Consider the following 22,072-nt stretch of genomic DNA (forward strand, 5'->3'; position numbering starts at 1 on the left):
TCGGCGACAATGGTGGTGTGACGTGACAAGTGTCACAAACATCGACTTGAACAAGCATACCACTCGCAAGGGCGAAGATGGCCCGTGGCGGTCAAGTGGGAGAGGCTGCTCCGCCTCTACTTCCAACGGTTTCCTTTCAAAAGATTGAAAACGATGTTTCGACTCAACCAAGCGGAGTCCATGATCACCAGGCAAAAACTTTTGGATGTGAGCTTGCTCCTTTCTGGTTCGATACTCAGCATCTTATTCACGCGTAGATAATGATGGCTCAGAGTTCAACCGTCCTGACCAGTACATCCGGCATATAGGTGCGATTCACAATGTTGCAACACACCAGCAGCTCACATTTCACGCTTCAGAACCTCTTGAAGCCGACCTTGAGCGCCAGGTTGAATATGATATGGACGAGCAGGGTGTGTCGCTTGTTGAAACGCACTCCCTTATTAATACCGTTCAGATCAGGAATGGCTCGACGCTGTCAATGCTGAACGAAAGAAGGAGCAGATAGACAAAGTTAGCTACGAGGTTTTTGAAGTTGTCATGGATCGTTTGGACAAGGAGTGGTTCAATCTGGTTCGTCCGTCGCGCTTTCTTTTTGCACCAAGTTTCGATTCTAACTTTTCGCAGACGAAGCGCGTTCCCAAAAATGATTTGGCTCTCCCTTCCGAAGACTCAACTTGCGCTGTCTGTGATGATCCAGAAGGAGAGAATAGCAATGCGATCGTCTTCTGCGATGGTTGTAATCTTGCAGTCCACCAAGGTGAGTAGTTGAATGTTAATGACATCCAACTGACCTACAGATTGCTATGGCGTACCTTATATTCCGGAGGGTCAATGGTTATGTCGCAAATGTACCGTTTCCCCTGAGAATCCAGTGGTACGCCTTCTTCCCACTGCCTGCCACCCTTGAACGTCTCCTAGTCATGTATCTTGTGCCCCAACGAGGGAGGCGCATTCAAGCAGACGACCCAGGGAAAGTGGATTCACCTTCTCTGCGCAATCTGGGTCCCCGAAACCCGTGTTTCCAACGACGCTTTTATGGAGCCAATCATCGGAGTCAATACCATCCCCAAAAGCAGATGGAAACTGGTGCGTTCTCCTTCGTTGAATACGGACTTTGCTAAGCGCCTTTTTGGTCTCTGCAGAGATGCTCCTTGTGCGACAGCCGCCATGGAGCTTGCATCCAATGCGCCAGACCCCAGTGTTTTCTCGCCTTCCATGTCTCTTGTGCCCGACAAGATAAACTTCTCCTCCCTATGAAAAGTACGCAGGGTAGCGAGTCGGCCACGCTCAGCGCATATTGTGAAAAACACCTACCGGTACTTTTTCGGCTCCTCGTTGATAGCATCCTCATCTGATTATCTTCAGCGAGAGCAAGCACAGCTTCGCGAAGAAGCATTAAAAGAGGAGGAGGAGCAAGAGGCAGCAGACTACAGCAATGCCAAACTTGCCAAGTCTGCACGAGCTTATGCAAAAACCTACAAACCCGGACCGCCTCTTGTTCCTGCCTCCATTCTTGAGCGAATTCAGATCTACGTTAATCGAGTTAACATCAGGAAAAAGCCCGAATTTCTTGCCATGATGTGCAGATATTGGAGTCTCAAGCGTGAGGCACGAAGAGGTGCACCGTTGCTGAAGCGACTTCATCTTGAACCTTGGACTGCAAGCACAAATACGAACATGGACGGCGAAGAGGAAAAACAGATGAAACTCGAGGTAGATTGGACTTTTCATGTGACCATCCTATCGTCGTTCAATAATTTTTTTGCAGCAACTCCAACATCTGCGCACAGACTTGGAAGCACTGAGAAATCTGACAGAACTCACACGGCGGCGCGAGACCCGAAAGCTCAAACAGGCCGAACTAATCAACGAGGTCATTGCTCAAGCGCTTTTCCCGCATATGCCACGCCTTCGAGCCGCCTTCACCAAAATTGTCGCGTAAGCCTATGCTGTTCTTTTGTTGTCATGTACTGAGAGCCAATATCAGCCTCGATCGGTCTGAATACTTCAAAATGCCAGTCAAACAATCTGAGGTTCCCGACTACTTTGACGTGATTACGACTCCGATGTCCTGGAGCATCATCGAAGAAAAACTGGAAACCTTCAAATATTGGGACCTTCAAGTGTTCAAGGTTACTTTGATGCGGCCTGGGCAATTAGCTTTCTGAACAGTTCGCCTAGGATGATGTTGACCTCGTTTTAAACAACGCACTCCAATACAACAAGCCTGGTACGCCGTATCACAAAACCGCCCTGCGAATCCAAGCCGCCTCGGTCCCGATATTGACCGAGTTATCTAATCTGTGCTCTTCGCCAAACCTGCGGAGTCCTAACGAAGATAATGCTGAAACTGCTGCTTGGGTACCCACGGCCATCGGAGATCTCGAGCCTCCCCTTGAAGTTCTAGACCTCCTTTTGTCGTCGGATGCCATTCAGGTTGAAACAGATCTGCTGCTTTCTGCTGACCCTATAACATCCCTCTTTAACTTCGAGCTCGCCCAGCAGAAACCCAACTTGGAGGCGATAGCAGAAGCTGAGCGCAAAGAAGAAAGGAAGCTTCAGGCCAAAGCCAAGCGGGAGCAAGCCAAAGCGGACAAATTAGCCAAGCAAGAAGCGGCCCGAGAACGACAACTAGCTCGGGAGCAGGAGAAAGAGGCCGCCGCTGCCCAAATAGCCAGTGCCTTGGATCCAGACGAATCCACCCATGAAGCTGCGTTAGCTCTTGCCAGTCTGTCCGCGCCAGTAGGAATACGTGTGACGCGTGGTGCTCTGGCTCAAGTTACTGCACAAGTTGACCCAGAGCCTCCCGTGCCGATACCCATACCGGACAGTATATCTGCCCCGCCAACAACCCGTAGAAGAAGGAAGGCATCACCTCAAGAGCATATTCCCACTGACTTCGATCCGGATGTAATGGACAGTTTCGTCAAATTTGGTTGGAGTCCACGAAGGACTCGCCAATCAACCCAATCAATTGGACCTCCTCCACGGAAAAAAGCACGTCAAGGTATCAGCACTCTCGATTTGTGGAATGATTGTAATTCTAAACATTGTCAGACTCAGGCCCCTCGAGTTTATCACCAGTTCGTGCTCGCGATTCAGTCGGTCAACAAACCTCAGCTGGCGACAAGCCGGCACCTGCGCGACGCGGAGGACGTAAGCGATCAGCTGTAATTCCACCACCAAAGGTCATTCGAACGGACACTGGGGAGGTCATCATCGAAGAATTGGATACTCCAGAAATTCGAAGAGAGAAGAGTGCCCGACGTAAATTGGAAATACAGATGAAGCGCGATGCTGAAGCTGTTGCCCTCGCTAAGGCAGCGGAGGCTGAACCGCCAACGACAGAACAGTCCGGTGCCCTCCACGATGCTATAAACGGAGATGACCTAACGCCAGATGAAGACGAAGAGGATGCTGATGTCGCAGCTGATGTTGAAGACAACAAATCAAGTGATCTTAGTGATATCGAAACGGAGGCCGAACCAGAACCACAACAGATGGCGCCACCAAACCAAGTTAATCAGCCTATTCCCGAGACTGAGCCAGACGGAACAGCGGAGTTCGCCCAGGGAATTACGCTGCGCATTGAGAGCGAAGCTGTACCAATGGAAGAAGACGACCCGATAAGCGGAGAGCTCACCCCATCCCCCCAAGAGGATGTAGAGATGGTTGATGTTGAGGAGCCCAAGGCAGCTCCAAGTCAAAATAAAAGGAAAAGGGGACGTCAAATCGGTGACGAAACTTGGCCCGCGCAGTTCAAAGACCTGGGACGCATTACTCTCCGGGAAGGGGCGTCGGTCGAGCCAGGGACGTTGGTTTGGGTAAAAATCGGTCCGTGGTGGATATGAGCTTGGATATCAACGACTAATGCAACGCAGCAACCTACCCTTGGTGGCCAGCTGTGGTCTTCCATGACAATGACCCCATGGTTCCCCCAAAAGTGCTGAAGGAAGCTCGTCGGAAGCGTGAAACTTCAACGAGGAGGGGATTCCTACATGTTGTTCGGTTTTGGGATAAAGAGAGTAATAGCAATTGGTGTGTTTCTCTCGTTTATAACAGGCGCGTGGTGCTTAGTAATCACAGGCAGTCTGCTTCAGTCGACCAGATGCGCATGCTATGCGAATCAAAAGGTTACCGCCGTGTTGCGCTTCCTTTTTCTTCGACTGCTGACCACCAAACAGAACTGGACGAGGAACTATGTAGACCAAACTCACAGCTGCAGAAATATAAAGGGCGGAATCGAAGCGATGAAATCCAGGCTGCTTACAAGTGAGTTGAGACCAATTCTCTACCTTTTTTGCCTAATCTTTGGCTAGTCTAGCTCTCGGGGAAATGGAAAGTGGGGACGAGAAATCTCAGTTTCTGACACCTATCTGATGCCAAATGTATTATTAATATCAACCCATCCACATTTGTACTATACCTCCTCTTCAAGCCCTACCCTCCGGACAAGCTGAGTGACCGAAAGAAATGCCCTCAAAGTATGGTCCTGCAACAGCGGTTCAGAATTCTTGCACAGAGACAAGACAGGAATCCAAACCTTTGTGGTTACTAACACTGACTGACAGAAGCGAGTTGCCGGTCGCGCAGTTTTCGTTGTCTTGTCCAGCACACTTGATAAAGTTCTTTTGGCTGTCGTCGGTGATGTGAATCTCGCCTTGAGGGTGTTGGAAGCCGAGGAAAAGAGGCGGGACGGTCGGAACGGGATCATTCTGGTTGGTCATGAAGGTCACGCCAACCTCCTTGTCGAGCAGGTCAGCCCAAGCCTGGTTGCCACCTCGAGGGAGGCCGAATCCGGCAACAGTAACCTTGACCGAGGGGTCCACTTTCTGTTTGAGCCACAGGCCAGTCATGGTCCCAACAGCGGCGCCTGGGGGGAAGAAATGAGAAGGCGGAAAAGGTAAGCAATAGCCTTCAAGTTATCGCTCACCGAGACTGTGGCCTGTGACAGAGACCTTCTTCACGCCCGTGCTTTCTAACGCCTTGAGAACACCAGCAAGAAGTCCATCGGCCGTGCGCTCAAAGGTATCCTGGAATCCGCTGTGGACTTTGACACCGACTATGAGGAGAGTCAGCCAGATAAAAGGACGGAAGAAAACAACATACGAGTAGCAAATTGCGGGAACCGCGTCGCATTCAGGTCCGCCATCGTGAATTTGACATCGTTGATGATAGAGACGATGTTCTTCGAGTCCGTGCCTTCATGGGAGACAACGATGGCGTTATCTGTCGGGTCGTGGGCAATGAAGTCTGGGTATTTTTGGATAAGCCGGTGGGGAAATAGGAATCGTGGTTTCGAACGGACATAGCGGAACAAGGCCTTCGTCTAAATGCATGTCATGAACAGGGCAACTCCAACAAAAATGGGAGGGAACGCACCTCCACCCGACTGCAAAAAGTTCACTTTGCCCAATGACTTGCAAGGTTCGCTGGTAATGAACGCCTGTTACCACTGGCTTGATAAGAGCTGACAAACTCTCGTACCCACACGTCCAAGAGGTAAGCGACTTGGTAGAGCCTGGTCGATTTCGGAAATCACGCCGCACAACATGCAAGATCACTCACAGTAAGCCGCTCGAGCAAACTGAGCGGGTCGAAGGAGAGTCGATTTGACATCATCGAGGGAAATGGCCGGGGAGTCTTTTGTAGTAGAGTCCGCCGGTTTGTCGAAGAAGTCATCCAAATTTATCCCAAAGAGCGGTGCGGAGAGGACAGAAGGAACCAGCAATAATAGCGTTGAAAGGGCAAGCATGGTCGTAGAAGGAATAATTACGGTGGCCCAGCCAGACGAAAGAGAAAGGAAAGAAAGCAGACGAGCCCACGGGGCAACGAGAGAGAAGGAATACTTCGCCAAGAGGAGGACGGACAATCAATCTTGACAGGAGTTTTGATGTCGTCAGAGGAAACGCGTGTGTTGTCATGTTGCTGAGTAGGCTGAGCACAGCAACCAATGCATTTCTAACCAAGGACTACATGAAAACCCAACAACCAAGCCATGCTATGAATGTGAATGCCTCAGGCCCTCGGAATCTGAGTAAGAGGGTAGGCCATGCATACTACTCAATGGAGGCACACCTCCCAAGAACCCTTTGACGGCAATTTCGTAGTCTGGCACCTCAGTAAATGCACGATGCAAAAGCTCGGAATTAACGTTGGGAACTGGCTGAGCGACCTCCCTCACACGGCGCTGCAGCGTTTCCGCCGATGATAATGATGTCGACGAGAGATTACGCGGTGTTTTAGGGTCTGGGCGGGTAGAAAGCCACGCAGGGTGAGAGAACGAGCTCACAGGCTCTAGTGTCGCTGTGAATATTCCGCGTAGTGAATTGCTAGCATGACTGGGATGCGTATATGTCGCGATTCCTTCAGCAGAAACAGTTGTTGGGGTCGATGGGTGTTCGGGATGAGGAATCGGAGTATTGTGACCGCTGCCTTCCACCTCTGCATTGGTAGGGAATGTTACTCTGGTTGCGCCTTGAGAAATAAGAAGCTCAGCATTCACCCAGTCGAGGAAGAGGGGGTGGTTGGGATCGGAAATAAATGGATGGTCTGCTATGACTTCTAACGGCGCTGGACATGCTCTTTGGCCGTCCACAATGATGGGGGAAACACCCATTTGCACCCAAGGATTGGTGACTCGTAGAGTGTTGGCTTCCGACAAGGCCATATTGGCAACACGGTCCCTGACATGTTCCATATAGCTGGGTAATTCGCTCTTGTCCTCAAGTCGAGATGGTGGTTCAGAGTGACCTACAAGGAGCTGTCGCGCAGTGGTGGTATGGCTTCTGGATTCGTTGAGCAGATACGAATCAAGAATGGTTATGGGAAGTGAACAAAAGAGTTCTGATATGTGCCCATCCGCGTTAGTGACCAGGACACTCCAATGTACGACATAGGATACGTTGACTGGGTCTTGGGAGTGACTGGGTGTGCATTGAGATGGAATCGGGAGTTTCAGCGTTGTGACCTCGAACGGATTAGATAAGATATATCGATCATTCACACATAACAAAATGAAGCTCACAACGTCATCCTCTCCTTGACTGGGTTCATTCGGCGGCGAAGGTGTGGTATCACCAAGGCGGCTCGGTCCGGCAACGGGTTGGGAAGAGGGTGTGGGAACACGTGATGCAAGTGAGAATCGCGAGTCTTTACGGTCTTCATGTTCAACAACCTGGACTGCAGTTCCGCCCAGAATTTCATGGACAACTGTTGCGACCTTTCTTGTGTGGCTGCCTTGACGGCCATGGAGTTTGGTGGTTTCGCGAAGAGTTGTCGTTATGCTCAAGACCCCCACACCTTTGACAAGTGGGGTAATCTTCAACAGAGCCACCAGCTCATCACCGGCGGCCCATGCGACATGCGGAATGGCGATATAGAAGAGAAGCTTGTTCATCCAGGCTGCAGGCAGATAAACATCTCCAGGGAGGTGAATGGAACAAAAAGACGCACTGTACTCGATGTCGCGTGTCTGTTGATATTCTAGCGCGGTTGGAGCTAGGGAACGAATAAGGTAGATTGGAGCAACAGCTTGAATGTTATGGCTGAGTCCGGTTCGTTGGGCGACTGCTCGTAGTTTGTAGGAGACCGATGCGCCACCCATAGCATCGGTTACAAGACTGGATGGCAGCGAACCACCAAGTTGGAGCTTGAAGGGAAAGAGATGACGACCGGCTTTGAGTGTGTAACTGTTCTTCTTTGCACCTTCGAGGAATGACCAATTGTGTTTGCAGACTACGTATGTTGAAGTAGGATTTCCCCCGGAGGAAAGAGAGTCTTGTTGTGGTGGTTGAGCAACATATGCCTTTCCCCGAAACTGGAGAGTAATCGAGCGCACTGTTGTTGGCTCGCGCAGTTCAAGAACAACGTTGCCTTGCAATAAAGCTGGCTCGCTGTCTGACCCGGTCCCGCGAAGAAAGAGGAAATCGTGGTCGACAGCGATTTCCATTCGCTGGGAGTCTTGCTGCTCATCGACTGTTTTGGGGCGAAAGAAGTGCATGTCGCAATGGTGCCCGCGGCGTATAGTTTTAACATGATCATAGTCTAAGGTGACTAAGGCTCGGAGACGAAGTGTGTCCCCGAGCCGGATCAAAAACACAATTGTTGAGGTCATTTTTTTCACAGGCTCCCAAAGTTCGGACTAAACCGCCATCTCGAGCAACTGTCCTGTCCACTCTTTCCCCTTCCTTCCTGGCACCGCAAACGCTCGTGCTTTCGTGAAACCCTTACTTTCGTAGTATTTCACCAGCCCATCCTTCCCCGCTGGCCCTCTGTAGCAATCTAGTCGAAGCCATTCTGCCTTCTCTTCTCTCGCATATTGTTTTGCAACCTCGAGGAGTTTTTCGCCAATACCGCGACCGGAAAAGCCTGGTTTGACGAGCAATGTCTTGAGAAAGGCTTCGTTGCCGGGCTTATCTTGGTCCGTCACAGGAATATAGTCGGACCGGAACGGGGTCATGACTAGCCAGCCAACACTTTCCCCGTCGACCTCCGCGACCCATCTTTTTGCACCTTTCGCGTCTTCCTCCGGGATGCTCTTGATCACCTTGTTCCTTATATCATCTCCCCACGGCTCCGCCCCCCATTGATCCTCCAACCCTTTGCTCACGAGCCATTCGACGCGCGCGTTGAAAGCGGCGAACATCATCTCGAAATCCTTGTCGTTGTAGGGGCGAATCGTAGTCATGGTGGTTGCGAGTCAAAAGTAGTACGCCCGCAGTATGTCATGTGGGTTTTGGTGGAATCAGTATCAGTTGTTATCGTCGACTCCACCTCGCCGCATTCTGTTGATATTTTTCTAGCCATGCTACTGCAATATTGAGCTATATTAAGTGGAAAAAAACCGCACGCGACGCGGTCACGTTATCCCGAAGTCAAGGTAATTTGAATTTTAGTATTTGTCGCTAATCATGGCGATGTTTTCTAGTTACAGCACTTGTCTACGAAAAGCAGCCCTGAGGATGGTACAGTTTGTCCAGGGAGTTTCAAGTACGAGCTCCATACACGTCTTTCGCTGTGACGCCGGCCTGTCCCTTGCGAATATTGGCCTGGGCCCATTTTTTGATTCGGATGGACTCGATCTGGATAAATCCAGTTGTGTCTGTCGGCTCAAAGCCACCCATCTCGTCCATCGAGCTCTGCCTTTCGTCATATAGTCCCTCTTCGCTCTCACGTCCTTCAATGAACACGTTGCCCTTGTACAATTTCATGCGAACGAGTCCATTTACCGTTTGCTGGCTCGCTGGAATGGAACTGGTTACGAATTCCCGTTCTGGCGTGAAGAAATGGCCGTTGTAGAGGATCCGGCTGAAGGCAACCGTGACAAACTGGTCTCGCAACGCCCTCACGTTGCGGTCGAGTGTGAGGCCTTCAAGGTCAATGTGCGCTGCCCGAAGAATTGTTGCACCAGGCGATTCGTAACACCCTCGCGATTTCACGCCGATAAAGCGATTTTCGACGATATCGATTCTGCCAATTCCGTGTTTCCGTCCGAGAGCATTCAGGGCGAGGAAAATGTCAACAGGATCCGTATAGGTCTTGTCCGTAGTGGTCACTTTCGTGGGAAGACCAGCGCTGAATTCGATTGAGATGCGTTCAGCAGTAGCGGGGGCTTGCTCGGGATCAACAGTAAGCTTCCACATATCGGTGGGGGGTGTTGTATTGGGGTCTTCAAGAATGCCAGCCTCATAGGAGATGTGGAAAAGATTCTCATCGGTAGACCATGGCTTCGCAGCGGTTTGTACGACGGGAATGTTGCTTTTGGCAGCATATTCGAGCAGGGCTTGCCGACCAGGGAAGCGATTGTAGAACTCTGTCCGAATTAAGCCTGTCGGTTCGGAAGCCGATCTAAAGCTTACCTGGAAGACGCCATGGTGCGATGACTTTGATATCGGGTTTCAGACCGTAGAATGCAAGCTCGAATCGAACTTGGTCATTGCCTTTGCCAGTGCAGCCGTGTGCAACGAAACTATATTCCGTCCTTAGACAATTCATTATAGCAGAAGAGCAAAGTGCGCACTTGCAACCCTCTCGGTCAGCAACTTCAATCATGCCTCGTGCGATGACTGGACGAGCGAGGGAGGTACCAAGTAAGTAAACATTCTGTTGTAGATTAAAAAAGCGAGGGTGTGATAGGTTAGATGAACGAGCCTCGTAGATGCAATTGGCTTGGACAGCTGGATAGATGAGCTCGGTAACGAATTCACGTTTCAAATCCTGAAACCATTCAGATCGGGAATAGCAATGGCTAAAAAACGCACTTCGAGGAAGAACTTTTTGGCCCCAACTTTAAGGGCTTTTTGCTCCGCGGCAACAAAATCCTAAACGAGCATCGGTGGTCATGCGTCTTCAGCGGGAATCCTCACTTCTTCCTGGCCAACATCGGCCATGAACGCGTAGACCTCGTAACCTTGCTCGATGAGCCATGCCAGAATGCAAGATGTGTCTGCAAATGAACCAATGAAACACGGTTTACTACGATGTGGATTGCGAACCAAGACCGCCCGAGTATGCGAGAAGAACGCGACCTTTGGAAGAGGACATGGTAGTTGGAAGGGAGGAAATCAAATGAACCGATTGACTCGATCGCCAAAATTTTGCTGCACAGGATCATGACGAGACCCGAAAGTCCGAAGGTCCCGAAATGACCGAACTGCAAATGCCAACTGCTTCCTATTCGACTCCATTTGCGTCGAGACGCGTACATTCCGTCTGAAACTGGAACATTTCAGAGTTTGTGGCTACCTGGATCCAGTGGTCTATTGATTATTAACACGTGAGTGGATTGATGGACATCCACTTGAACTGGAACACCAATCGAGTAAGTATAAGCGTATGTGAGTGCTCACACGTAGCAGATGTTCCATCCGGCTGACTCGACCCAACTCTCAGCTGTGAAGACTTACTTTCATCAAAGCGGCAAATCAGGTTCAACATCCGATTCTCGAGATACAACTCCGCGATTCGAGTCTTCGAGACAGAGACATGCGTTCAACCCGCCCAATGTGACTCAGAGAGCCACGACCCACCTGAGTCAATCGACAGAACGTTGACACACTCGTGTCCTACTTTTCAACCTATGCAAAAAAACCTTCTCTATCCGCGGGAATATGGTTCATGCTGTTGAAGTCATCAGGCTAGAAGAACAGAAAGTCGAGGCAGAATCGGCTTCATTACAATCAATCACTCCTTGTCTCTTCGTAGCCTGGGACCGATGCCGTTTTGTGGGCGTCCGTGTGCTTTTTTTTTCTAATCGACATAAACGTTCCGCGCATTACGAGTAAGTCGTTTGTTCAGTTACTGTACTCGCTTGTATAACTACAACGTAACGCGTAACTTGCCCTCGGTCCCGTTGTACTTTATGCGTTGCGTAACGCATAACTTTCGTCTGGTTGTTCATCTTGAGAGTGTTACGGAAAAAAAAATTCAAGAAATACAAAAAAAAATATCTATGCTTGTCCCTCGCTTTCGTTGTCTTCAGTCTCGCTTGACTCCGTGTCTGATGGGCCCTGAGTACTTGCAGTAGCTGGGGTTAGCCAGATGTTCTCTTCGGCAATGAGCATGTCCGGTACAAGTCGTCCATCGTCATTACACTGAGCTGTAGCCACGGTAAGTGCCGATGGGAGAATATCGACAGTGATATTCAAATGATCTTGAATGACATCAACCGATGCAATGGCTGAGTCGTCGCCGTCTTCTCTGTCGTAGCTCTCGGTGGGATCGACTGCTGGGGAGAAGTCATCATCAAGTTCACCAATAGCGTCGTCAATCCCATAGACAACCCCTGTACGTGCACGAATCTCTGCATTCAGTTTCACTCCCGCAGGTGAGCCCAAGAAGTCTTGAACGGCGTCGTGTGCTGCTTCACTGTTGAGGCATTGCGCAGAAAAATTGAATGCCTTGGCAGGACATCGTTCCCATGTCTGTCCACAATCAATTGGTGCACAAAAACTAAGCAAATAGAAGAAACACAAACTTTCCGAATCAATTTTTCTCCTTCAAATGACTTCAAAAACTCATACACATTGACGAGACCACGGATTGAGGCATCACACAGCTCAGGTAGCCCTGTCACGAACTTCACATCCTGGGGCGCCACTCCATCGCTCAGTTGCTGGCCATGTTGCTGAATCATGAAGTCAAGGAGAGATTGTTTAAGGCGATGTTTGATGGGACGCTGTAAACCAACGTCGGCGGGCTGAACCATCCCTGTGCAGTTGGCTGGCACAAATATTAGAATACAGTTTTCATGTGTGACCTGCACATAGCATCGAAAGGCTTGACTGGCGTGGACTGGGTAAACGTCGATCCATAAGATATATTTTTGAGAAGCGGGGAGTTTTTGTTCCTTGATGATACGCTTGACGTAGGGATCGATAACTTCCTCCATAAACTCTCTCATCGTTTTCAATGTGCTGAAGTGGCTTTTGCCCTCTCCACCCGCAAACGCGAAGTGAAAGTGGTACTTCTTGGCATCAGACATTCCTTCCGCTGTCGATTTTGGAAGGGAGAGCGCTGTTTTGCCAGCCCAGACGCAATGAAAGGGTAGGATACCAACAGGTGTGCTAGCAACCATCAGTGTATATGCACGCTTTTCGTCCTTCCCCGCAACACTGACTTGTCTAGACCCTCTTGTAGCATAAGTCATCGTGTTGGTGGGCTGCAGATAAATTCCCTGTTGGTCGGCGTTGATAACAAGCTGATTGCAGTGTCAAAAATGATGAGCTGAGAGGGGAAATACCGACCTCGTCTGGGATATTGTACCATTTCTTAGCATATGCGATGCGGTAGAATGCCTCAAGACATTGTTGATCTGCATCGGTAGGAAGCTTTGCCGCAACCTGAGTTCCTTGGCGTGGAGTCCATCCCATGACGCTGCTATAGAACGAATGCATCCATCGTTCGGAGACCTTGAAGCGTTCGAGCAGAGCAGGTTGTTGACGTTTGATCTCAGAGATCATGACCACCCGACCAACACGAATGTTTACAGGAATACCACTCTCGCGCCAGGAGAGCAGCGTCGTCTTGACATTACTGACAATCATTGGGAATGGTGTCAAGACGCCGACACGGCCAGAATGCACCAGCTTTCCACCATTGGCAATCGATGCCAGGACATTTGGCTTCCATCGATGCTCTGAGACAACCTTCCAGTGACCAATTGTACCACGGTGCAGATGTTGAAACATGGCCCCATAACGATGCTGAAGAAGCTGAACGCAAGCCTTAGGACTCCATAGCACCTCTCGCATAGTAGCATCAATGATTGGCCAAAGAATTGGGTTTTGGTAGTTGGTCAAACGAGCTTTTTCCACTACCACACCACCCTTGGATCCGTTGCGTTCCTTCCGCCACTTGCCCTGGCCCTCACGGAGTGAGAGAAGCAAGATCACCCGATGCGATTGAGTCATGCACATCACTGATCCCACTTTGGCATGGCTTGTCGTTCTTGTCACTCTCCACCATGTCCTCGTCACCCTCCTCCACCACTTCTGCCTGCTTTGCGGCCTTCTGCCTGTCCCGAAACTTCTGCGACCTTATCCTCCCCAATTCGCGTTTTCTTTCAGAAGCCTCCACCTTTTTTTGGCCTATCTTTGCTTGAACCTCTAAGTGTTGTTCATGTCGTGCGCAGCAACCATCCGTCGTGTCTCTGCTGCACGCTCTTCTTGCGTTGAGTACCTCCCCCAACCCAACATATCCTTCAGTGATGCTTGTTTCTCTCTTCTAGCTGGCTTTAGGCCCAGGGAAAGTGTCGTCTGGGATAGTGGGGTGTGCGTTGACTGGACAAGTCTCTGAGCCATCTCTGTTGGCTCCGGAAGCTCTGCCTCGGAGTCTGACCCATGGACTTCAATGATGTTATCTGTCTTCTGGCGCTTGCTCGTTTGTTGATCTGGGGCAGGAGTGACTGAAGGAGGACGAGGCCGTTTTGAGCCTGTGGCAGCAGTGGTTGTTCCGCGGAAGTGAAAGCCAGAGACGGCAGTGGAGCTTCTGCCAACCACTTTTGTTTGACTATTGGCGGGTTTGGGCTGCGCTCGGGTACCCAGAGCCTTTGCAGACTTAATCAAGCGCTCAATCCATGCCTCGTCAATTGTTTGGCGCTCTGTATCGGTAAGTGACTTGAACGTGTCTTTCAAAAACTTGATGAGATCGATAGTGAGCCGACTACCACGCTCGTCGAAAGTGATTAGCTGGCTGGGCTGCCCATGACGCTGATTATACTTGACGAAGGCCACCTCAAGACACCGTGTGAGGGCTGGGAAGTACCCTTCATCGTTGACCAACTCGGCGTCAAGGCCAAAGGTGTATCGAGATTGAGCTGGGTGGTCGGGCAGGGATATGGGGAGTTCCTTAAGGTGTTTCTGGAGCTGGTGGATGCGGTGGATATACTGGCTGGATGGACCAGTAGTTTTAGCAGCCTTGGTTGGAATGGCGGCCATGGCACAGTCGTTGTCAAGGTCAAAATGCTGTTGCAAATACACAGTTAATATTAAAGTCTAACTTTCTTATATCCCCCGTTACTCCGATTACTTGGGTTGTAGCTTTGGCCCAGCGTAACGCGTAACATCGACCTGGTCGTCCACTTTCTGGTGCGTTATGGTCACGTGACGGTCGTAGTTATACAAGCGAGTACAGTATTGTTCTTTCTTGTTTATAAGCCCTAGATACGTCTAGACAACCCCTTATCGACCATTCAACTTTCCAAATGTGTATGTGTACCAAACACGAGCCGATAGGACGATGGGCGTCTAACGACTGCGTGCTCCAGAACCTCAACAGCACTACGATAGAAGCACGTAGGTTCAATGGTTCTGGCAGATGACTATTGTCTCTTGGGAGCACGTTCAATCCTGACCCTGAATTTCCAGCCCGTTCCTCCTTGGCTTACGTGCTCGTTCTTGCATATAAATATCGAGCGTCAGGTTGCCACCAGGCTGTCGCATTCTATCCGCCAGACCAACATGTCTTCCAACCCACAGATCTCGTTTCCTGCCGATTCAGAGCTGGACACCCAACTTAAAGTTGCCATGGATAACGTGTGTATCGTCCCAAGAACTACGCGACGTTCTAACGGTTCTCGATAGAAAACACCGGTCATGCTTCGCCTCACCAGCGATCTCACATTCGCCTTCACAAATCCTCAATCAGGTTTACCGGACTCGTTGATTCTCAAGGCTGGAGAAAGGTGCAAGGTTATCATTCGCAAAAGAGCGGAGGACCCGAATCGACTCTCGGTATGTTCTTGGGTAAACCTCGCTGTGGCCGAGCGCTGAACATTGAGTGACAGGGAGTCGGGGCTCCCACCTATCTCTACAAAGTGAACTTGGAACAAACGAAGGACGTCAAGAGATTTGGACCAGACTCGGATTTTAGAATTCCAATGTCACATTTGCAGTTTCTGCGTCATGATGGAGTCGAGGTAAGCAACGATCCACTCGAGTTCCTTCCAAACCTTTACATCCCATCAGATTAATCACCGATACAAACTCGCTCGCCCTTGGACCTACAAGTACACCCAAAATGGTCAGAAATTCACCATAGATATGGAGCAGGGCGAAACAGTGATTATCCGGGAGGGACCATTTTCGAGTGTCTCTGGCACGGTAAATATTAGACACAGCGCACGAGTTTCTAGAGTCTCACCTTTTACAGGCCCAAAATTTCCTACAGCCTGGTCCAGCCGTATACGGAGGAGGCCATTACTACAAATGTGCAGGCCTCTTGATCAAGAAGGTCCGCGTGGAGTGCAGAAGTGAGCGTAGTGTTGAAGCAGCGCAGCTTAGTTTAATTCAATAAATATCGACTTGTGATGAATACGTATGCAAACAAAGAGCGTGAGTTGTCGTTGACTGGAACTTTCAAAAGCGAGTCACGAGATCAGGTCACGAGATCAGTGACGGCACGGACACACCTGTGACACACACACACACACACACACACACAAACAAGACACTACTTGCCGCGTTCTATGTACACAAAAAGATGCCAGAGCGCGATGATTTAGTCTCAGTAAACCTCTCATTGCTCTTATTGTCGACATCAACTAATTTGCCGCAGGTATTCTTTACTGTGGACCAGGAAGAGCCTTGGCGCGTCGACCTCATTGCCCGCCTGGCATTCTGGCGCGCTAAAGCCAAATTCTTAGAAGCTCATGGCTTTGAGCTATATGAGATCTCTGAAATGCACAGCACTAGTTTTGTTTGCCAACCGCGACAACTACCACAAGTAAATCCAGGCTTTCCGTATGCCACCTTCGGAAATGATTCAGCGTCCATTGTCATGACGGAATCGGTATGAAACCCACCGACCGTGTTCATTTACACTCATCTTCTTGAACTCTCAGTTTCGAATGGTTTCTAAGGGTCTTGCCGTATATGCCACCGATTCTCTCCAACGGGAAGTCGTTCTCAAGCTAATTCAAGACGGGAGCGGAGAACACCGATGTTTGCAGCGGATCCTCTCGCATCAGCAGCGCATTGCTGAGGACTTCGTGCCTGGCCTCGTTCCAATTCTACAGCTTATACCGCTTGACAACAATTGGCTGTTGGTAATGCCACAGTAAGCACTTCATCAGTCACTTCATGGGACAAACTCTTGCAGGTGGGGTGATAGATCTTCAAGCGGCTGGTTTTCGCAGTGCAAAAGACATCATATTTTACCTCGAAGAGATGTTAGAAGGGGTAGTTGCCCTCCATCAGCTTAGAATCGTTCATCGAGTGCGTGCTTACAGCCAGTGTGCCGCTGACCTATTCATGTCCTAGTAGGATCTAGCTATCCATAACCACTTTGTCAACCATGTCTTGACACACGGAACCAGGATTATTGATGTACCAAATAATATTCATTGGCAGCTTCAAAAAAGGGGGAGTTCTGCGCTATGGTTGGCTCGATTTCGGCTATTCTGTTGCCCTTCCTGAAGATTCTGTGATGAACAATTGCCGTTTTCCTTGGGAAGCCTCGTTTGCGGGTGCTTTTTCGGTCCCTCCCGACTTATGGCAGGGAGAGTACATATATAACCCCTTCGCATTCGATGTTGGCACACTTGGAATTTTGTTCTGCTACTACTTTGAGGTCTATTCGTCTCTAGCTCCGTCACCTCCATACTGACAGCATCACCAGTATTTAACCCCTCGTATTCATATACTTGCACCGCTACCTCGATGGCATGACGAACCCCAATGTTAGCTCGCGGTTAACCGCACAAGAGGCTTTGGAACTATTGCGACATCTCAAGGATCAACTCACGGAGGAGCAACTCAAGGTCGAATGCCCGCTCCTCGACGAGGATGTGGACTTGATGGAATTTGATCGCTGGAAATCGCTGCCTCCCGACTTTATAAAAAGCTGGGCTCATTTGCGATGGTCACCCAGGGTATCATGGACGACCCGAATACTGCGCTTTATGTGCCGGTCTTCGCTCGTTATCAGAGTGGTCCGTTCTGCTCGCCGGGCAATAGACAAGGTGTTAGGAAGAAAGTATAACGTATTCCAAGTAAAATAATTGGATGTGCTAACTTGCTTGCTTCTCCAACCTATTATCTTACCCCTCTCCTTCGACAATCCCAATTTGGTGTGCATCCACACACGGACATTGCCTCACTGGTCGCAACCGTTTTGATGCAAAACCCAGTGCAGATCTGGTATTTGGGACATCGTGAATTTCTCCCAGTTCCGAAATTCGCCTTCCACTATGGGTGTTGTTACCATGTCGACTCAGTCCCAACTTGAAAGTGCATGGCGGGTACCCACGGTCACGCCACGCCACCGTGACACAACGATCTACAACAATACAACCACCTCCATATCCACAAGAGGGATGCCAGAGTATGATGACCTAGTCTCTGTACACTTCCCGTTGCTCTATCCGTCGACATAAACCAATTTACCTCAGGTATTTTTCACCGTTGACCAAGAAGACCCTTCGCGCGTCGACCTCATTGCCCGCCTGGCATTCTGGCGCGCTAAAGCCAAATTCTTAGAAGCTCATGGCTTTGAGCTATACGAAATCTCCACAATACACAGCACTAGCTTCGAATGCCAGCCGCGACAACTACCACAAGTAAATCCAGGCTTTCCGTATGCGACATTCGAAAATGATTCCGCGTCCATTCTCACGACAGAATCGGTACGAAACCCACCTACTGTGTTCATTTACACTTATCTTCCTGAATTCTCAGTTTCGAATGGTCTCTAGGGGTCTTGCCGTATATGCCACCGATTCTCTCCAACGGGAAGTTGTTCTCAAGCTAATTCAAGACGGGAGCGAAGAACATCGATGTCTCCAGAGGATCCTCTCGCATCAGCGGCGCATTGCTGAGGACTTCGTGCCTGGCCTCGTTCCCATTCTACAGCTTGTATCGCTCGAGAACCATTGGCTGTTGATAATGCCACGGTAAGCACTTCATCAGTAACTTTCTGGCACAAACTCTTGCAGGTGGGGTGATGGATCGTCCAGCGGCTGGTTTCGCAGTGCCAGAGACGTCATATCTTACATTGAAGAGATGTTGGAAGGCGTAGCTTCCCTCCATAGGCTTAGAATTGTCCATCGAGTGCGTGCTTACAGCCAGTGTACCACTCACATATTGATATCCTAGTAGGATCTAGCATACCAGAACCACTTTGTCAACCATGTCTTGACACTCGGAACCAGGATTTTTGATGTCCCAGATAATATTCTATGGCAACTTCAAAAAAGCGGCGTTCTGCGCTATGGTTGGCTCGATTTCGGCTATTCCGTTGCCCTTCCTGAAGATTCTGTGATGAACAATTGCCGTTTTCCTTGGGAAGCCTCGTTTTGCGGGTGCTTTTTTCGGTCCCTCCCGACTTATGGCAGGGAGAGTACATATATGATCCCTTCGCATTCGATGTTGGCACAGTCGGAATTCTGCTCTGCCACTACTTTGAGGTCTACTCGTCTCTAGCTCCGTCACATCAATACTGACAGCATCACCAGTATTTAACCCCTCGTATTCATATACTTGCACCGCTACTCGATGGCATAACGAACCCTAATGTTAGCTCGCGGTTAACCGCACAAGAGGCTTTGGAACTATTGCGACATCTCAAGTATCAACTCACTGAGGAGCAACTCAAGGTCGAATGCCCGCTCCTCGACGAGGATGTGGACTTGATGGAATTTGATCGCTGGAAATCGCTGCCTCCCGACTTTATAAAAAGCTGGGCTCATTTGCGATGGTCACCCAGGGTATCATGGACGACCCGAATACTGCGCTTTATGTGCCGGTCTTCGTTCGTTATCAGAGTGGTCCGTTCTGCTCGCCGAGCAATAGACGAGGTGTTAGGAAGAAACTATAACGTATTTCAAGTAAAATAATTACTTCAATGCACGTCACCTGATCGCGCTGGTACTGCTGACTAAGAATGCTGACTTTTGATTTACTCTTCCCATTGCCTCAAGGCTCAGGACTGGTACATAAACTGTCGCCAAGTCCTGTCTTCTTAACAATATATATTCCTCCCACGGTAACAAATGACAATTTACGCGATATATGGGTCACAAACCCGTGGATTGTGTAGCTTGGAGGGATCCTTCGTCAAGAAACCGAGACGCACTCCGTCAAGATACGACCTGCCGATAGTGAGTCGTTTCAATGTCACAAGAGCTGGTGGTCTAACCATTGCCGAGATAGATTGCCGGCAAGCTGAGAATTCTCGACCTTGAAATTCCAGAACTACAATCTTCAAGTTCCCGTGGCAGTGAAAAAGATTGCGGACTTACAATCCAGCCAGCACCCTTACTGTATGCCAGCTTCTGTGCATCAGCCCATTGGAAAAGGAACTCGTCTGTGGCTTGGAACTGTGTCGGAAGCCCCCATTCTGTGCATTCCTTGTTAGCTAGGGAAGATACTAATCAGGCGAAGACACCAACCTCCAAACCAAAGAGGACTGTTGCTCAAAGCTGCATCTGCCTGGATGCGATTCAAATCTACCAATATCGTCAATAGAACTCATGCAGTCCATAATGTTCGCAGTTACTGCATATGCTGGTGAGATATGCGTCCGGGTTGGCGTCAGCAACACCCTCGAAACGGTTAGCAATGAAGAGAACGGAGGCAGTCCATTTACTCCAAAACTGGAGAAGCGCTTGGTTTCATGCGATTATGGCCCGAAAAAACTCACGAGTAGTACAAGTGATTATCATAGCCTTGAGGTCCGATCTGAGCATCCGCCGGGTTGGCTGGGTTGTTGTGCTGCCAGTTGATGTCCATGAAGCTGGAACACAGGTGTCAAAACCTTACAAGGACGGGAAATAAATAACCATACTTGGTAACGAGTGGACCGCTTCTTCGTGATATTCCACTGATTCCTAGCTTCAGAATAATCGGGACGGCATCCAACAACACCGAGCGAACTTCTTCGGTAAATAGTTGGACAGTGTCATTGATGTGCGGAAGAAGCTGCGAAAAGTTGCCATTGACTGGCGCCGGCAGAACAGGGAAACCAGGAGCAGGAACCCCGAGTAAATATTCCGTGGCTCGAACCACGCGAACGAAGTTTTTCTGAAAGTCGCCATATCCAGGTGTTTGACTAGCATCCATTATAGGCTCGTTCACCTACCGAGCACAATAATTGACTGTGGTAAATGAAGTAAGTATCACCTACCGCTTCGATTGCAACAGCGCTCGCAAAAGCAGGGTCAAGATGAGCCAATGTGGTCATCACCGAAGTCCAAATCAGAGCACGATGGTAGTTGAACGGTGTCTGTCAGTAGCGTTCAATGATGAGTGCAACATCGAGTCTGAATGCCCTACATAGAACTCCACGTCACTCGTGCATCTGAATAGCTCATCAATGGCGTTAAGGAATTCATAAAACAGAATGATTCTCACCGGCCAGTGAACATTTGGTTCGCGGTTTGAACGCCTGTGAGACATTTTGTGAGATGGTGCATGAGAGCGCCGCGTTGACTGACCTGGCAGCGCATGGTGGTCCAGGATAACGACGATACCGGCATCATGAAGAAGTTGAAGGCCACGTCGCTGCATATGACTATTGTTCCAAGAATAGACCTCGCCCGAAGATGCAGCGTACCAGCTGGGCGAGGCCGCCTCGGGGATAAAACTCTACTCGACGGTCAACCAAGGCCTCCACGATCCAGTAGCCCAGCTAAAAGTGTAGTCAGGGATAGCCACAAACAAAAAAGCAAAAAATTTACTGGAATGCGAACGGTATTGATGCCAGCAGATTTAAGTGCTTCGACGTCACTTGCTGTGAACCATGACTCCCTGCGGGACTAGGGATCGTAGAAGAGGCAACACCAAGATATACCCACCAATGTCCTTTGAATTTCGCATCTACTGTGTCCGGATAAGCTTGGGCAAATGCGCTTAAGTAGAAGATTGTCGTGAGTAGCTGGGGCGCGCATATCATGACTAAATACTCACAATTCGGTTGCAACGCAGGCTGAGCAGTCGTCACAACGCTGACCACCCATATCAATCCATTCTACAGCCAATGAATGATGTGATTATGAGACTGTTTCTCCAAGCTAAAAACCTTGAGGTAACATCCAAGATTCGAGAACAAGCCTTTGGAGATCGTCGACCAGACAGTGAGAAAAAATACAGCAGAAGGTATGGTCGCACCAGGAGCCAAGATTCACGCCATAGATATGGCTGGGAAACCCGGGGAGTGCATTCACAAGCGTAGTCGTAGCTACGAGTGACACGAGGTTCCAGAAAAGTGCGTTCATCGGGAGCGCGAAGCATTGCCAGAGCAGTTCGGACTCTTGTACCGCTGTTATGTCCGCACTTATTCCCTCTGGCGGAGTCCACAAAAAGCAGCGGTCACATTGGCAGAGAAAAGAAGAGATTCGATTGTCGGATGTCGGTTCACCGTCGTACGTCTTACGAGGTTCGGAGTCAAGATCAAGGTTTGCCTTTGACGGCACGTGATGATGTTGCCATCAAACCGCACTTTCTTCCGCCCCACTTTGAGTTCTGTCCAACACAGCGCATTCAATATCATCTATCACCGCAACGTTTCCCTAGGCCCACTACTGAGACAAATCAACTCATTATCGGGGCTCCGAAAGTGGTAGCAGCTTTCC

The 22,072-nt window shown here is 49.6% G+C and overlaps 6 protein-coding genes across 6 annotated transcripts; 1 reads left to right on the forward strand and 5 right to left on the reverse strand.

Moving 5' to 3' along the window:
- Positions 1-53: 53 nt before the first annotated feature.
- MIND_00318900 (Bromodomain containing protein) lies at positions 54-4,383 on the forward strand (the record flags this gene model as incomplete). Its single annotated transcript, XM_037360046.1, has 16 exons — positions 54-207; positions 258-308; positions 360-413; positions 458-573; positions 628-760; positions 801-877; positions 922-1,089; positions 1,146-1,319; positions 1,369-1,716; positions 1,772-1,941; positions 1,991-2,135; positions 2,185-3,010; positions 3,061-3,837; positions 3,885-4,041; positions 4,090-4,275; positions 4,323-4,383. The coding sequence occupies exons 1-16, from the start codon at positions 78-80 to the stop codon at positions 4,381-4,383; spliced, it is 3,573 nt and encodes a 1,190-aa protein (XP_037222931.1). The 5' UTR covers positions 54-77.
- Positions 4,384-4,436: 53 nt separating this feature from the next.
- On the reverse strand, positions 4,437-5,758 carry MIND_00319000 (Lipase-3 domain-containing protein; the record flags this gene model as incomplete). Its single annotated transcript, XM_037360047.1, has 8 exons — positions 4,437-4,495; positions 4,547-4,876; positions 4,937-5,065; positions 5,113-5,256; positions 5,312-5,332; positions 5,386-5,435; positions 5,491-5,524; positions 5,572-5,758. 8 exons carry the CDS (start codon positions 5,756-5,758, stop codon positions 4,437-4,439), a joined length of 954 nt encoding a protein of 317 aa, XP_037222932.1.
- Positions 5,759-6,004: 246 nt separating this feature from the next.
- Positions 6,005-8,119, reverse strand: MIND_00319100 (Arrestin-C domain-containing protein; the record flags this gene model as incomplete). Its single annotated transcript, XM_037360048.1, has 3 exons — positions 6,005-6,973; positions 7,031-7,407; positions 7,459-8,119. The coding sequence occupies 3 exons, from the start codon at positions 8,117-8,119 to the stop codon at positions 6,005-6,007; spliced, it is 2,007 nt and encodes a 668-aa protein (XP_037222933.1).
- Positions 8,120-8,146: 27 nt separating this feature from the next.
- Positions 8,147-8,692, reverse strand: MIND_00319200 (N-acetyltransferase GCN5; the record flags this gene model as incomplete). Its single annotated transcript, XM_037360049.1, has 1 exon — positions 8,147-8,692. One exon carries the CDS (start codon positions 8,690-8,692, stop codon positions 8,147-8,149), a length of 546 nt encoding a protein of 181 aa, XP_037222934.1.
- A 298-nt stretch (positions 8,693-8,990) lies between these two features.
- Positions 8,991-10,548, reverse strand: MIND_00319300 (Argininosuccinate synthetase; the record flags this gene model as incomplete). Its single annotated transcript, XM_037360050.1, has 6 exons — positions 8,991-9,817; positions 9,864-9,973; positions 10,025-10,221; positions 10,266-10,325; positions 10,371-10,450; positions 10,500-10,548. The coding sequence occupies 6 exons, from the start codon at positions 10,546-10,548 to the stop codon at positions 8,991-8,993; spliced, it is 1,323 nt and encodes a 440-aa protein (XP_037222935.1).
- An 8,952-nt stretch (positions 10,549-19,500) lies between these two features.
- Positions 19,501-21,895, reverse strand: MIND_00319400 (Glycoside hydrolase family 5 protein; the record flags this gene model as incomplete). The annotated part of the gene is made up of 18 exons (XM_037360051.1): positions 21,609-21,895; positions 21,520-21,551; positions 21,408-21,468; positions 21,296-21,349; positions 21,179-21,248; positions 21,055-21,129; positions 20,936-21,002; positions 20,853-20,886; positions 20,775-20,799; positions 20,626-20,724; positions 20,287-20,576; positions 20,143-20,235; positions 20,089-20,095; positions 19,999-20,044; positions 19,892-19,948; positions 19,742-19,839; positions 19,639-19,694; positions 19,501-19,591 (listed from the first exon to the last, which is right to left on the reverse strand). Exons 1-18 carry the CDS (start codon positions 21,713-21,715, stop codon positions 19,501-19,503), a joined length of 1,362 nt encoding a protein of 453 aa, XP_037222936.1. The 5' UTR covers positions 21,716-21,895.
- Positions 21,896-22,072: the final 177 nt, after the last annotated feature.

This window comes from Mycena indigotica (assembly GCF_014461135.1).
Source record: "Mycena indigotica strain 171206Taipei chromosome Unknown Mind.scaff0003, whole genome shotgun sequence".
NCBI lineage: Eukaryota > Fungi > Basidiomycota > Agaricomycetes > Agaricales > Mycenaceae > Mycena > Mycena indigotica.